Source organism: Musca autumnalis, unplaced genomic scaffold (assembly GCF_047663935.1).
Source record: "Musca autumnalis isolate F117 unplaced genomic scaffold, ASM4766393v1 scaffold_3, whole genome shotgun sequence".
NCBI lineage: Eukaryota > Metazoa > Arthropoda > Insecta > Diptera > Muscidae > Musca > Musca autumnalis.
Window position 1 is genome coordinate 190,359,842 of NW_027411866.1, and position 15,273 is coordinate 190,375,114.

Consider the following 15,273-nt stretch of genomic DNA (forward strand, 5'->3'; position numbering starts at 1 on the left):
CAAGTCTGCCTAGAGGTTCCCGCTTGTATCTTTGAACCTCTCTCCCTAGATCATGAATATCCTCCCTGGCGCGTCTGGGTGGGAGAAGCCTGTCCACATGATTGATTGACAGGGATGTCCATGACAATAACACCCAAGCGACTACTGCATCGACAACGTCTTGTTGTGCTAATGCACCGGTAAAATCTTCGTCTCCTCATGAAGATGGTCTACTGGTGTCATGAGGAGGCACCCTGTTGCAGTCGTATCGGCGGCATTCTGGCAGGTTTAAATATTCTTTCACTACGTAGCGTTAATATTTGCATACCACACTGGACTTCCATTGACTTGAGAACCTTGTTCCTACTTCTGATCTTATCGCAAATAACTGAGGCTTACCCGAACGTCTTAAACATGCTGTCGAAAGTTACGCCCACTATCTTGGGGTAGTTAATGGTCGTTAGACATTTAACCTATCACTAGACTGCGGAATCCTATGCAAATGCATATATGGTTAGGATGGTCGTAAAGAAAATCTGATTAGACAAAAACTCGTTTTATTGCAAAACAAAACGAATTAGGCCCAAAAATGTTTGCATATTTTGCACATCGTGCATATTTTGACATATTTTTACCTATCTGCATAAAATGAGCACATGCAAACATATATTCAAGGATTTGTGGTCTAAATATCCCACCGAAATGGCTGAAATTTGGTATTAAGTCTCCGTTAGGGGTATGCAACTTTACAACTGAAATCTGTCCGCATAGGTCCACGTCATCATATAGCGCCCATGAAAGTTTTAGCCTCAATATCCCACCGAGATGACTGAAAAGCCCCCATAGAACGGTACCTTCGGATTTCTGGTATTTTGAAGGTTGTGCCCTCAATATCCCTCCGAAGACTAAATACCGAATTTCAGCCATATTCGGTATTTAGTCTTCGTTGGGGGTATAAAACTTTCCGCTTGAAATTTGTCTATATAGGTCCATGTCTTCATATAGACCAACAGAACTGTACCTCCCGATTTTCGGGTTTTTGAAGGTTGTGGTCTCAACATCCCACGGAAATGGCTGAAATTTGGTATTTAGTCTTTGTTGGTGGTATACAACTTTACACCAAAACAATTGCGGTATAAGTCCACGTCTTCATACATATATGGCCCCATAGAACATTACCCCCGATATTCGATAGTTTGTTAGTTATAGCCACATTATTCAACAGAAATGACTCCCTCCGCTGTCTACCTATCACATATGTCATGGATGATAGAACCCGACGCTAAGATCGTACAATCATCCGCATACATTACGATCTCTATGCCGTTTGGAGGGTGTGGAATTTCAGAAAAGTAGAGGTTAAACACTTCCGGAGATATCAACCCGCCTTGGAGAACTAACTCCCTGTTTCACTCTACAGTTTTTAGAATTCTTATTTCTGAATTCCACAAACGATTGGCGTCCACACATTAAAGTTGATTATCCAACGTTTAAAACATGGTTGGTGGAAAGTCTTTTTATATTATCGAATACCTTGGCATGGTTGAACTTCGATAGTTCAAGTGCCACTGTTCGGTCGCACGGCCTTCGGTCCTTCTACTGATATATGTGGATATGGCGCCTAACGCTGTTGTAGTACTATGCATTTTTCGAAATCCATGTTGATGTTGGGTAACTTCTCATTATGGGGAGGAATAGTGCCTCTAGAATCTTTGCTACTGGCGACAGGAGTAAAATCGGCCTGTACGATTCACCTCTGCTGGCATCCTCGCCAGGCTTCAGTAGCGGGACCACGCTGCCTACTTTCCAGGCTTCTGGTACAATATAATGGTTAACGATAGGTTGGGGATACTTGTTAAATAAAATACTCAACTGCGGGTTCATACAGTTACTTAAGCATTACCATCGATATTCGGTGTGGGCCCAACGTTCTGGATGATTTCTCGTTTCTGATGGCATCTGCAACACCGCACATCGTAATTTGTGGTGGTACATCCTCGGCTGGCAGGGGTTTTTTATACGGCGTAGCACACTCCTTTTTGTCCTATCACTCTCGGGGTGCTCTATAAACTGCCGATTAAAATAACACGCGGACATCTTTGGGTCAGTTACTGTCATGCCGTTGAAAGTAACAGCAGTTGTATCATCCTTCTTTTTCGGATTTGAGAATGATTTAACCGTTGCCCAGAAATTCTTAATCCTGTACCAATGTTACATTGCTTTAGGTGGTCTAGCCACTTTTGCCGCTTCGCCTACTAGCTTGTTGACTTCAAGAGTAAGCTCTCTAACTCTTGGGTCTTCAGGGTTCGTACGACGAAACACATCACTCTCATTTGCTAGTCCCGTCGCCTCTGTCGGGAAATTTGGTCTTATTTCGGGTATTCGACCAGCAGTTATGAAGCGAACGGCTGCTGCAGTGATTCTGTCCAGGAAAAGTCTCTCTGAAGCGATGAACCCTTGCCAATCCGCTTTTCTAGGACAGAATGGAAAAGCTCATGGTCGGCATTGAAGTCCTCTAGCACCAGACGGTTATTGCACTCTAAAAGCGAACTTATATCGGTCATATAACGCAGCTATTCATCGGCGGCATGTACACATTAAGCAGCTCTGCCTCTGTAGTACCACACTTTGCTGCTACCCCCATACATTCCATGTATTGTCACTAGAGTCAAGTTGTATTGGGAATTTAAGCCCTCCTACTCCGCTTCTCGTGCGATCCTTCCGCAAATCGTTATAACCATCACAACGTTGCAAGCTACAGATTGGGGTGAGCTTTGTTTTCCGACTCATAAAGTTCACAATTTCGCTGACCTTATTGCGAAGACCATTTCAATTGAATTGCAGGAATGATGCATTTCCTGGCCGATGAACAACAACTTGTGGCGTTAGATTCTGCGTTTGTTGTTGGGGAGACTGCGGAGGCGTATTTCGACGACTAAGATGGAGATTCTCTGGGGAAGATGTTCTGGCGCAGCATGCAGCAACATACCTATCGCAGTAATCCTGGGTGCGACTAAGGCCAGAGACCCTCGGAAGTGCACCCATTCCCTACATCCATAACATCCCACAGTCGTCCCACTTGAATGGAAAGAAGTGCCAAAAATAGTTATAATCGAGCAACCGCCTCAAAATTTTAAACATAGTTTTATAAGGAACCTAAAAGAGAGAAAAAACAATTTTAATGAATGTAGGTCCACGTTTAGGTATAGCTCCGATATAAACGTACCTTCCGATATTCGGTATTTTGACGATTTTAGCTAAATTTTCTAACCGAGTTAGCTGTAAATTTGTATATTGACTTCGGAGGGAACACCATACCTCCGTGCAAAAAATTTTCAATATAGGTCCATGTTTAGGTATAGCACCCACATAAACGTACCTCCGGATATTCGGTATTTTGAAGATTTTAGCCAAATTTTTCAACCGATTTGGCTGTCATTTTGCATTTCGAGTTCTGAGGGAACAACATACCTCCTTGCAAAAAATGTTTACTATATGTCCACGTTTAGGTATAGCTCCCAATTAAACATAGCTCCCGATTTTTCGGAATTTTGACGACGGCGTGGTTTAGGGGGAATAACATACAGGGTGGCAGCTGGGGGCAGCTGGATCTCGTTTTATCGTAAACTAGAGACCTTCCCCTGTATTTAAAAAAAATATATGGACTTGCCCTTACGGGGCCAACATTAGTAAAACTCAACATAAATTTATAGTAATGATATTAAAAATATCACAAAAAGTCATTTACAAAGAATTTATTTAAAAGGAAGTTAGAAAACGAATTTTCAATAAGTTTTTTCGTAAAAACATAGTCAATGCCCATGGTTCAATTATTAGAAGGTTGGGCAGGTTGATAAAATTTTTAAAAAACAACTCTGAAGCCAGTTTGCTTATAACTTCAAAATTAATAATAACAAATGCAACAAGTGTCGTTCATTTGAAATGTTGTCAAAGTTTGTATTGTTTACATTTTGTTTATTTTATCTTGTTTGACTTAATTTGTAATTGTCATTAGACACTTGCGTAAGACTAATGATTTACATATATTTTCCGCGCCTCAGTACCGCAGGCTCTCTCTCTCTTCGGTCTCTTTCTCAGGCTGGTCTATTTGAATACAAGAAAGTTGGTTATGAGTACTTCAGCTACATTACCAAGTGTAGATGAAGTCCCAAGACTTGTACCATTCTGTTGACAGGTGCATGTAAGCTTTGCATGTTGCACGTTACTTGGTAATTGAACCACGTCTGATTTCTGGTGTTGGTTCCATTGAAATGTCTTTGTAACAACTTTGGACTTGCAAGCAGTTAACTGCTTTGAGAGCAAAACATGCTTCGCACTCGGGAGAAGGCGATTGTAACTGGGAGCCATTGGCTGTTAAAATGGGAACCACTCATTTTCATTTATTAAAATGCTAACATTAAATAAAACAATATTTAGAGAGACCTTTATAGTTTGGTACATAGTAAGTTGTACTACTCCTAGGATCTTTGCCCTTAAAAACGGTTAAATCGGTTTGCGTTTTGATATAGCCCCCATAGAGCCGTACCTCCCGTTTTTTTGGTGTTTTTAAGGTTCATTATTCAAGCGAAATGGCTAAAATTTGGTACCTCGGTACCTATATCTGTTGGAGATATAATATATTTCTGTACAGAGTTGTCGGTCCAAAATTTTGTATATAGCCCCAATCAAAAAGGTTATTTTTAAACCATTGTTTTTGCATTGGCTACTTTGCTTCCAAGCCCGACCGAAGAGAAGGATGAACAGACGATTGACATATTTAAGGATTGCCTAGTATAGTGTTGTGATAATGGCATGAACGCGATGTAGTTGGTAAACCAGGTTAAAGCATTTATGAAGACATAGACAATGTCTTTTGTGGTTTCGCTTGTCCAATCAACCAGATTGGAAGCCATTTATTTATGTCATTTTTTTACTAGGAATAACTGTCTACAAGTAGTCATTTAATCTATCCTTCATCCGGTTGTATTGAACATATATGTATGAACATCCGAAATGATGATTCAGCAGCGGTTCTTCATACCACGTTCTTCGTAACTTTTAGCCAAATCCTCGGAATCGAGAAGATATCGAACCTTATTCTTTTTTTTAAATCAACATGTACGATGGACAATGAAAAGTGAATTTCTCCAATCTGTATCTTAAAATGTTGGCCCTTTAATGTAGGTCCCCTTTTCAGTACATTTCGACTTCGGTTCGTTATTATCATTGTCCAGTTTAGGCTTTTTTGAATGAGGGCTCTCAGCAGCCGGCTTGTACAATTGCAATAAAGTTCCTGGAAATATTAATTGTACAATTTATTCCGATTTGTTGCACAAACTAGGATTTAGACACATACATATGTTAGAGTTACCCGTAGGTTCAGTTATACAATCGCAGCGAAAATTTCAATTCAAGCAATTCTAGGTTTTCGTGGCATTGATAAGTACATACCAAACAGACACCAGCTCATTTGGACAAATCATCGTGGCTTTTTGGGGCTGCAAGTCAGACATGAATACAATGCTTGTCATTTAACGGGACACTGCGTATATGTGCATACCTTTTTGTCAAATGCTCCTAATAAAGCAGCATATTCTTCCTCCAAGACATCTAAAATTGTGGCACTGGATTCGTCCAAAACATTTTTTCCAACTTCCGGCTTTCTTTACGTTTGGCATAGCTCGGATATAAAAAACACGGCAAATGTAGTTTTCCCACCAAGATAAAGCACGCATTGAATTTAGTTTGTGAATTATCAAGTTTTATATAAAAACAACAAAATCTGTTTACATAAATTTAATAAATATTTGAATTCAATACATCTGTTTTGTCGTTTGTCAACCTTTGTCAAAACTGTTTTGACACAATAGGCGGACCTCAAGAAAAAATTGTAATCATATGTTTGCTGTGTCCTACCTTGTAATGATTGTACCATGGTCAATGCCATCAACTAAAAGTTTCATATTCTAAATTGTGCATTTACCTCTTAATTTTTGTTAATTTCACTCATAAACTACGAATGCTTTGCGGAACTATTTTTCGTTTTTAAGGCACCGCATACAAGTCTCAACTTCTTCGACTTAACTTGACATATTACCGCTGGAAATCGGCAAAAATAATATTGGATATTAAAAATTTAATGTGTTTAATGTATATTTCTTTCAATCGCAATCAAATTTGTCGCCATAAAATTTTCGATTTTTGTCCACGGGCGGAACCACAGTGCATTGTTGACATGTGGGGGGTGCGGATCTTGCAAACGGAACAGATCCATACTGGCACGGGGTTCTACGGCCTCTGGTCGAAGATTCATCCGAGTCAGTCCGGTGCATACAAAACCGTCCGCCATGAGAATGTACAACGACGAGAGTTAAATGCTCCTGACTCACTGGGGGCTGTGTTCCGCAGTATGCGACAACATAGTCCCTGTCGTAGTCCCACACATGGACGAGTACAGAGCAAACCCTTAAATACACCCCCTCCCGTCAATCCGGTATCGGAAGAAGCTGGTGTTTGGCATTGGCAAAGCCGACTGATTTTTTACTTTCTGCAGTTGCATATTTTGTAGAGAAGATCCAAAGTTTTAGGGGTATTGTTATGGTGAAATGTATACAAAGTACTTTAATCCTTTTTACACCCTCAGGCTTTAGTCTAACGAGGGTATATACACAAAATTTGCCTAATCGAAATAATGGTTTCATGTATGTTTTTACCACCATCGATTTAACCTGTCCTTCCGTATGTATGGCTGAACGCACTATAACTCTCGATTGTATCAAACTATTTGATCCCAACTATATAATTTGTCCAAACCTTGTTTAACTTGAAAGATAGGCGGTATCCGATTCCTTCGGACTGACATTTTTCGCAATATGTTGTCCTCAAGGCCTCTACTAGGACAATATTTTTTTTTCGGGGGCAAGACCATATTTCCTGAGGTAATAGATTAAAAGCTCAAAAACTCTGTCGGTGCCATCTAAAACATGTTATGAGAAAGATAACTTTCGAATTTAGTATTCGATTTGTCCTAAACTAAAATTTCTTCCCAAGGTACATCAAGTTCCTGGAGGGTCTATATCGGGTAGTACCTTACTCACAATAGTTCAACATAGTTTGAGGGCTGTCCCGAAAAGCTTTGGAATTTTTTACTTTTTTAGCTCATGCGGTAAAAATCAATCAAATCAAAAGGAATGACTACCAACATAAGATCCATTTCCAATTGACATTTTGGACTGACATACTCTATTTCTTCGGGTACTTACTCCGTAAAACTTCAAAAGTTTTAGGCTTTCACCCAAATCAAAGTTAGGAGCAAAGCGACAGCATTTATTCGGAACCTCCACAATCTTTATGATAAATAAATACCCCAAAGGTATTTTGTCGACAAGTTCATGCTTCCATAAAAGATCACAAAATTCGGAAAACCTCCCGAATTCCATCAGTTTTGGAGAAAAGGATTCCGGTTGTGTAGCCGATATTTGATATTCCCATAGATTCCTTTATTTCCTTAATTTTTCTCAATAATACTTTACATTACTTTCAGACAAAATAAACGTATGCTGTGCAATAATTTGATGGCCACCATCTTTCGGGGATCTTTTAAATTTGTTTCACCCAACAGTACATATTGCCTATTGGATTCCGCTTTCAATTGGTTCAATTCAACGGATTACATAGCCATCAGTCAATTAGATATAATACGACGTTTCTATACAGATTGTCCTGTTATACAGGGCAAAGGTAATTGTACCTGTAATCCCGAACATATGTTGTCGGCGGTAAATATTTTACATTTTAGTAAATTTTCATCATTTATATATGTATTTGCACATTTTTTTTTCATTTAGGGTGATCCCTCTAAGAACAAAATATTTTGCCGTGTTGACTGCTCCAATTTGGGTTTAACAGAATTACCACCAAAATTGCCGGAAAACACTTTTCAATTGAATATTACAAATAATAATGTAAGTATATGATGATTCGAGTTAGTGTTAATCTATGTTATAATTGTTGTGTTTTTGTTTTTTTTTTTTAGATTACCGTTATTGGTGACCATTTCCACAATAATCCCACCTATCAAAGCATTGTGAAATTGTTTGCCGATAATAATCACATTGAGTCCATGCACGATTTGGAGGGCACACAATTTATGGACCATTTTCAAAAGCTGTATCTTCGAAATAATCATTTAAAAAGGGTAAGTCCAATACTCTAACCGCGAAAATCTACTTTACGGAGGTTATTTCGTTACTTGAAAAAAATACTTATTTAACTTAAAAAAATAAACAAAATACTAATTCCATGATTTCAGCTTCCAGAATACCTGCTAACAAATGTGCTGGACAGCAATGTTGGACGTGTTATCTTTTTGGGTGGCAACAAGCTAATGTGTGATTGTAATTCAGCCAAGGTTCTAAAGGTATTTTTAAACAACACCCCCCTATTTTCACTTCATTATCAAATTTCTAATTCCTTTTAATTCTTGCAGCTTTGGTTACTAAAACGAAGTCGTGATATACCCGATTACAATGAAATATTATGCCGTAATATGCCACAACGCATTATGGAATTACAGGAATTAAAAGTGTGTCAATCGCCACACGATTGGACTGATTATGTTTATTATTTAATTGCCACCGAAGTTATACTTTTGGTGGCGCTAATAACAAAAGTTTCCTACGATTATTGGGTGTTCAAAACAGCTGGATATTTACCATGGCCAGCGAGTAAAATGCCAAAATTACCATGTGATTGGCTTTGTGAGTCATAATTATAAATTATTTTTAAAAAATAAGTAAATTGTTTTAGAAATTATTAGCTTTAAATGTCAAAACTATATGTAAAACAAGTAGAATGAAAACAATGTGCCTAAATATTTTATATAATATATACATTAAAAAACAAATTCATATCAAGACAAGTGCAATTAAAAACATATATATTTTTTAAGTTATAAAACATTTATTTTATAAAAATAATAACACTAAATATACAACATTTGTTATACATTATTATCATCATTATCCTAAGCTAGTAATAAAGTGTATTTTTTATTTTACTCTAAATGAAGATTATTGATTGATGTTTGCTTTCTTGGGGTTTTTACTTTTCATTGATTTTTGTTGTGGTTGATGTTTTTGTTTATTGGCATTCTTATTTTTGTTTTGGTGGTTGTTTTGAAAATCAGTCTTCAATTTTTGTATTTTCTTTAATTTTTGATTATTCCGATTTTTAGTTTCATCATCAACATTTGGAGATTTTTGTTTCTTTTTAAGGGATTTTTCAATTTTTGTTAGCTTTTCTTGTCTCTCCTCTTCTGGTTTTATTCTAGTGGATATGTCCTCGCGTTTCGGAGCAAAGTTAGCCAATCTCTTTTTATCAGATTTTTTCGATTTTTTCATGTTCAGCATAAACTCAGGAACTTTACCACCGGAATTTCGTATGATTTCGGCAATACTAGAAAAGGGGAATAAAAAGGAATTAATATATATTTTTAATAATTCAAGTTTAAACCTAAATATTGACTGAACCATAGAAAAAATGGAAATCAATGTGGATTTTATTTCCGACAAAAATTTAGCCGACAGAGATATACCCTCAGCCTGTTAAATTTGAAAAACTTTATTACGAAAAATACTTATGTATTTAGGGGGCTTTCAAAATTTTGGGCGATTCATACGCACAAAAATGTGGATTAGGATTAAAGTTCAAAAGGATTGGGGAGGTATTTAGAGGAATGGAACGATATAATCCATTCTGGAAGTGGATCTTATTTTGGGAGTGATATATTTTCGATAGATGTCGCGCCCACTAGTCATTTCAGTGGATCATCGTAAAAGTTTAGGACCAATATTCCAGGAAACATGGACTTGTCCAGGTACCCTAAGGAGAGGACCGATATCGGCATTTTAGAAATTAAACTAAATTTGGATAAACTATTAGGATATCCAAAGTTTGGACCAAATTTGTTACCCGGTTCAAGAGATATCGTGCATACCATTTTAGTGATATTTTTAAATATTGGGGGGAAGTACCGGAAGTTAGTGCCCATCTTCGAACTGAAACTAAGTTTGGACAAAATTTGATGAAGCCACCTTTTGGACCAAATCGGTTGATCAGTTCGAGAGTTGTCGTGCTCTCCAGCCTATACATATGGTACCATAGGGATTTTTTACACCTTTCGGGCTGTTTTCTCAAGAACCATGGACTTGCCCCTAAAAAAAAAAACGTTTACCGTCGAAATTGAAGCAGAATGCAAGTTGCTTCAACAAAAATCAAAGTGATTCAAGCGCAGGTCTTAAAGTGAACTTTCCGAAATTTTGTGTGGGAGGTACCCGAAGGAGTGGAGAAATATAGTCCATATTCGAACCTGATCTATATCTGGTAGATATATCAGGTTGTGTAAAGTATGGCCCAAATAGGTCATTCCCATCAAGAGATATCGTGCGCACAATTTTTCCGAACATTTTTGAACTTTTGTGGGGGAGGTACCTGAAGGAGTGGACCGATATGGCTTTTCTTCGAACTTAAACTAAGTTTGAACAAAATATTACGAAGGCCAAATTGTAGAGCGAATCGGTAGATCCGTTCCGGAATTATCTTGCGCTCCAACCACTACACACGGTGTCAAAGGGTTTTTTTTGCACCTTTAAGGCTATTTTCTCAAGAAGTATGGACTTGCCCTTGATGAAACTTGTACCATCGTATGGGGGGCGGAGAATACATGTTGTTACAACAAAAATCAAAGCGATTCGAGAGCAGGTCCTATACTGAACTTTTCCGAAATTTTGTGTGGGAGGTACTCGAAGGATTGGACCGATTGAGTCCATATTGAAACCTCACCTAAGTCTGGTAGAAATTTCACGATGTGCAAAGTATGGACCAAATCGGTTACTCTTTTCAAGAGTTACCGTGCGCAAAAATTTTCAGAACATTTTCGAACTTTTGTGGGGGAGGTACCGGAAAGAGTGGACCGATATAGCCCATATTCGAACTTAACCTAAGTTTGGACAAAATATTACGAAAGCCAAATTTTGGACCTAATCGGTTGATCCGTTCGAGAGTTATCGTGCGCTCCAGCCAGCCAGACAGACAGATGGACGGACATTGCTAAATCAACTCCAAATTGTCTAAAACACATTTCGTCCAAACATACTTGGGTCTAAAACCATTATTTCGCTGAGGCACATTTTGCCCGTATGAAAGTGTATATGAGGAAAAGTCAAAATTTGTTAGTTTCCATGAAGCCAAGGTTTGCACTATTATAATACGCGAACTATTGTAGTTTGCCAGTAACTATGACTATTGCTGGATTAATTTAGATGTTTTTGTACAAAGCTCAAAAATTTAGCAAAAAAATTTAATTTACGTGGTAGTTACGACCGCGTAAAGGAAAAACCATAGGTAAAAACACGTTGAATCTAAACAGGTTTTTTACATTGCTATTCGATTTCTGATTAAACCATTCAAATGACGGACATCTGTCCAAAGTAAAAGTTGGAGAATACAAAATGAAGATTACACTACTAATGTATCACTTTCCAAAATTTCCACTGCATCCACCTTTTATGGATGCTGACATTTTGAAGCCGGATTTCAGGTGTTTTTTGTATTTTTTATGTAACTGGGACGCGCGTTCGGATATTTCGAAAAACCAATTATAGGATTAAAGAACTCGCGATTTCGCATAATCTGATATGTATATTGAGTATGTAGCCCACACAGCAGCAGAGTAATCTACTGCCAAAGGCAAAAATTTAGTGCGATATTTTTTCTAAAAAACCTATTTTTTGGGTACAGTATTTACAATATCGTTTTGAGTGTGCTGGTACCCCGCGATATTTTAGTTTTTCGACGATCCGGATCATATGAATCACAGATCGTAAAAATCCATCTACTAGAACGGCGGAAATGGCTACTGCAAAAATTGGAAAATTTGCAAAAAATGTTTTTCAAAATATCGCTGACTAATTCGCGTTATATGTGGATCGTTTCCATTTCAATGAAGAAAGTGAATCATCACTCGCGTTTGTGCGAAAACAGCGGTTTGAAAAATTTAGTGGCGTGGGAGCTGTATCCGATTTATCCAAAAAATACTGTGCGATGCTACATCCACGGTTCTTGATGTATTTTATTGAAATATGTTTAGATCGATGTATTTTTTCACGGTTGATAGTGAAATCGGATGCGCATAAAAAGTGTATGCACTTTGTGCAAAATTAAAGCGTTATACAGTTTGTTGCACACTAAACTGCAGACGATGCTACATCTTAGCGGACAAAGTAAATCCTGGCAAATGTGTACAAATTTAAAGAGAAGAATTCGCTGTATTGGTAAACCGCATGCGCATCAAGTGATTTTGAGGATTTCGCGATTTACACACATTTCAAAATGAACATTACCCGATACAATTTTATTTCAAGATTATACCCCATTTAAAGGAACCCAACATTTATTTGAAAGATATCCATATCTTCTGCTAGATGTTAGCGTGTTTTCGAGAAGTGATTAGAATAAAAAATGTGATTTATTGCGTGAAATTTAACTAAAATAGAAGAAAAACTCCGACCTATTTTTCTTACATTTTGTTCAACTAACTCACAAAATAAATTTAATAAATATTTTCTCTTACAAAAATTTTATAAATTTCCTGAATATATTTTTTGTTTTTTGCTATAATATGCAAACCGCTAAACGGATTTGTATAGTTTTGGTTTCATTTGAATCTTCGCGATGTTTAGATTACGTACATATTTTTTATTATATATATATATTTTTCAGATGCATAAACAGCTTGAATTTTATTAGAACAAGTTGTAAACTACCAATTGTTTTGAATACTTTCCTAATTTCCGCGAAAATTTACAACTTTTTCACTAAAGTTATGGAACCTCAGTAACCATATAGTATGTAGGGAGCCCCTAATTAAGAGAGTTTCTCAATATAATGATTAGAGTCTTTTAAAGATTTTTTTCTTTTTATCAGAATTGAAACCGCCATAACTTTTGCGCGCAACAACCAAAATTAGTATCTCGAACAGATTTAAGAATGGGATTTTTTTCCCAATGTATGTACCAAAAATCATTCATGTAGCTTAAAAAAAAATTTTCAATTTTTTTTTATGGAAAACTAAAAAATTTTTATCTTTTCTTCATATACCCTCGTTAGCATAAATTCTGAGGGTATACAAATAAGAAGCAAGGGGCGTCTTTAAAATCCTATTGAAATCTCAATGATGTGAGACCAGTAGTGCGATTCTCCAACTCATTTTTTGAGTTACCAACAAAAATCGGTAACATTAAAACGCAAAATTATGAATGAAAAATGCATATAAAAGTTTACAACACTGTTGCTATCGGTAGAACTTTACCACTAGTTTTTATCGGTTATTACCGAAAATATAAGCATTTTAATTTTACCGATTTTTGTCGGAAACTCAAAAAATTAGTTAGATAATCGCACAACAGTTCTTTTCGCCTTGCAGAAAAGTCTAACATATCCGAAATAGTCAGAAATGTAAAACTGTTGATTCTCTGACACTATATTTTTGAGCAGAAACTTGTATGTCAATACGTAAACAAAATGTCACTTACCTCCTTAACGTTGGTGTATCATCTTGTGTAAAGAATGTTATAGCTTTTCCGGGTCTTCCAGCACGACCGGTACGACCAATACGATGAATATAGGAAATCGTGGATGGTGGGAAATCATAATTGATGACCAAATTGACACCCTTAAAATCAATACCACGACCCATAAGTTCTGTACAAATTAACACCCAAATATGCCCCTCACGGAATGCACGTACACAATTGTCACGTTGTTGTTGGGTTCGATCAGCATGTATTACATCTACGTTGATACCATCATATAGAAGTTCTTCAAATAACTGTTTGGCACGATCTTTGCTCTGGACAAATACTAATACAGGCGGTTTAAGGCCAGTTCTGACCAAATCACGCATTGCCAACAGTTTACCACTTTCAGAGCCAACAAACAGTAGCTCCTGTTCAACTGTATCGGTGGCTGAATTTTGAGCACCCACCGTAACACGAGCAAGATTTTTCAAATTCTTCAGGGCCCATTTAGCCACCGGCACTGTGTATGTTGCACTGAACAGTGCCAACTTCTTTTTAGGATTTGTACAGGCGGCAAGAATATCATCCAGTTGTTCTTTGAAGTTATTTTGTCCTTCTTCCATGAGACGATCAGCTTCATCCAAAATAAACCATTCAATGGATTTTAAATCTAAGAGTGGAGGTTCTTGCTGTAACAAAAATCTTACACGATTTGGTGTTGATATAAGAATGTCATATTTCTTAGCCGCGCCTTCTCCCAATTTTTGTTTAGCTTGATTAACTTTGCTTATAATGTGTATTTTCAAAGCAGTCTTTTCACATACCCTCACACATTCTCGATAGATTTGTTGTGCCAATTCACGGGTGGGAGCTAAAATTATTGCCCGAAATCCAACTTTCTTGGGTCCTTTCAAATCATTTATAATGGGTGCCAAGAAAGCAATTGTTTTACCCGAACCTGTGGGAGCACAAGCCATTAGGGGGCGTCCTTGTAACATAATGGGTATGGCTTGCATTTGTATAGCTGTGGGTTGGGCATAATTGCAGTTCACTAAATTCTCAACTAATCTTTCGTTCATTTTGTAGGTGGTATGTAGCTCTTGGAAAGTGGTAATGGGTGGGGGAATATTTTTGCCCAGTACATTGATGCGGTTCTCTTTACGTATTGTTGCTATCATTTCTTCTTCTAATTGCTTTTGCTTCTGTTCTTCTGTGAGGGTATGTTTATTTTTCTTTTTCGACTTTTTGGGAGCACTTGTTACACCCGAAAGAAACTCAAATGATGGCTGTTCTTCATTGTCCTCCTCTTCTTCTTTATCGCTGGAATTGTCCACGGCTTCTTCGTCGTCGTGGTCCATGTACTCATCATCCTCTTCATCTGTGGCAATACCTTCATCTTTGATTTTCATTTCCTCTTCATGTTTGGCTAACTTTTCGGGAGCATTCTGAAAAAGAAGTCATGAGTGAATGTTCTATGTTCTTCTGTACATTAATGATACTGGGCATACCTTTGCTTTTGATTCATTTCGTTTTTTAGTGAATCTAACTCCTCTTGTTAGTTGATGAAATAAATCATGCGCATCCATTTTCTTCCTCGTTAATTTTTTATATTTTTTAACAAATGTTTTTTCACAAAATATACTTCAGTTGTTTGCCGCTGTTCAACTTAAAAAAACGTGTCGAATGTTGCGAAAGAGGAAAGAAGGAATCTGAAAAT

General features: G+C 37.2%; 2 protein-coding genes and 1 long non-coding RNA gene across 4 annotated transcripts in view; 1 reads left to right on the forward strand and 2 right to left on the reverse strand.

The window, feature by feature from the left end:
* Positions 1 to 9,044, forward strand: part of hfw (leucine-rich repeat domain-containing protein hfw) — a 53,546-nt gene extending 44,502 nt beyond the window's left edge. For both annotated transcript variants that reach the window (XM_073976030.1, XM_073976029.1), the window contains exons 3-7: positions 7,523 to 7,757; positions 7,827 to 7,943; positions 8,015 to 8,176; positions 8,291 to 8,398; positions 8,468 to 9,044. In XM_073976030.1, coding sequence (XP_073832131.1) covers positions 7,523 to 7,757; positions 7,827 to 7,943; positions 8,015 to 8,176; positions 8,291 to 8,398; positions 8,468 to 8,749 — 904 coding nt within the window. In that variant the 3' untranslated portion in view covers positions 8,750 to 9,044. The remainder of the gene's footprint in view (positions 1 to 7,522; positions 7,758 to 7,826; positions 7,944 to 8,014; positions 8,177 to 8,290; positions 8,399 to 8,467) is intronic.
* LOC141398614 (uncharacterized) lies at positions 4,885 to 5,882 on the reverse strand. The gene is made up of 3 exons (XR_012411679.1): positions 5,540 to 5,882; positions 5,336 to 5,477; positions 4,885 to 5,272 (listed from the first exon to the last, which is right to left on the reverse strand). It is a non-coding gene; the product is annotated as an uncharacterized lncRNA (long non-coding RNA).
* On the reverse strand, positions 8,921 to 15,260 carry ais (DExD-box helicase 52). Its single transcript, XM_073976028.1, has 3 exons — positions 15,065 to 15,260; positions 13,572 to 15,001; positions 8,921 to 9,435 (listed from the first exon to the last, which is right to left on the reverse strand). The coding sequence occupies exons 1-3, from the start codon at positions 15,140 to 15,142 to the stop codon at positions 9,051 to 9,053; spliced, it is 1,893 nt and encodes a 630-aa protein (XP_073832129.1). The 5' UTR covers positions 15,143 to 15,260; the 3' UTR covers positions 8,921 to 9,050.
* Between the last annotated feature and the right edge of the window lie 13 nt (positions 15,261 to 15,273).

Excerpts from the sequence above, each read along its gene's own strand:
- ais (XM_073976028.1), bottom strand. The coding sequence starts at position 15,142 with ATGGATGCGCATGATTTATTTCATCAACTAACAAGAGGAGTTAGATTC. Across the intron at positions 15,002-15,064 it reads GAAATGAATCAAAAGCAAAG|AATGCTCCCGAAAAGTTAGC; the intron begins GTATGCCCAGTA and ends CTTCTTTTTCAG. Across the intron at positions 9,436-13,571 it reads GATACACCAACGTTAAGGAG|TATTGCCGAAATCATACGAA; the intron begins GTAAGTGACATT and ends CCCCTTTTCTAG.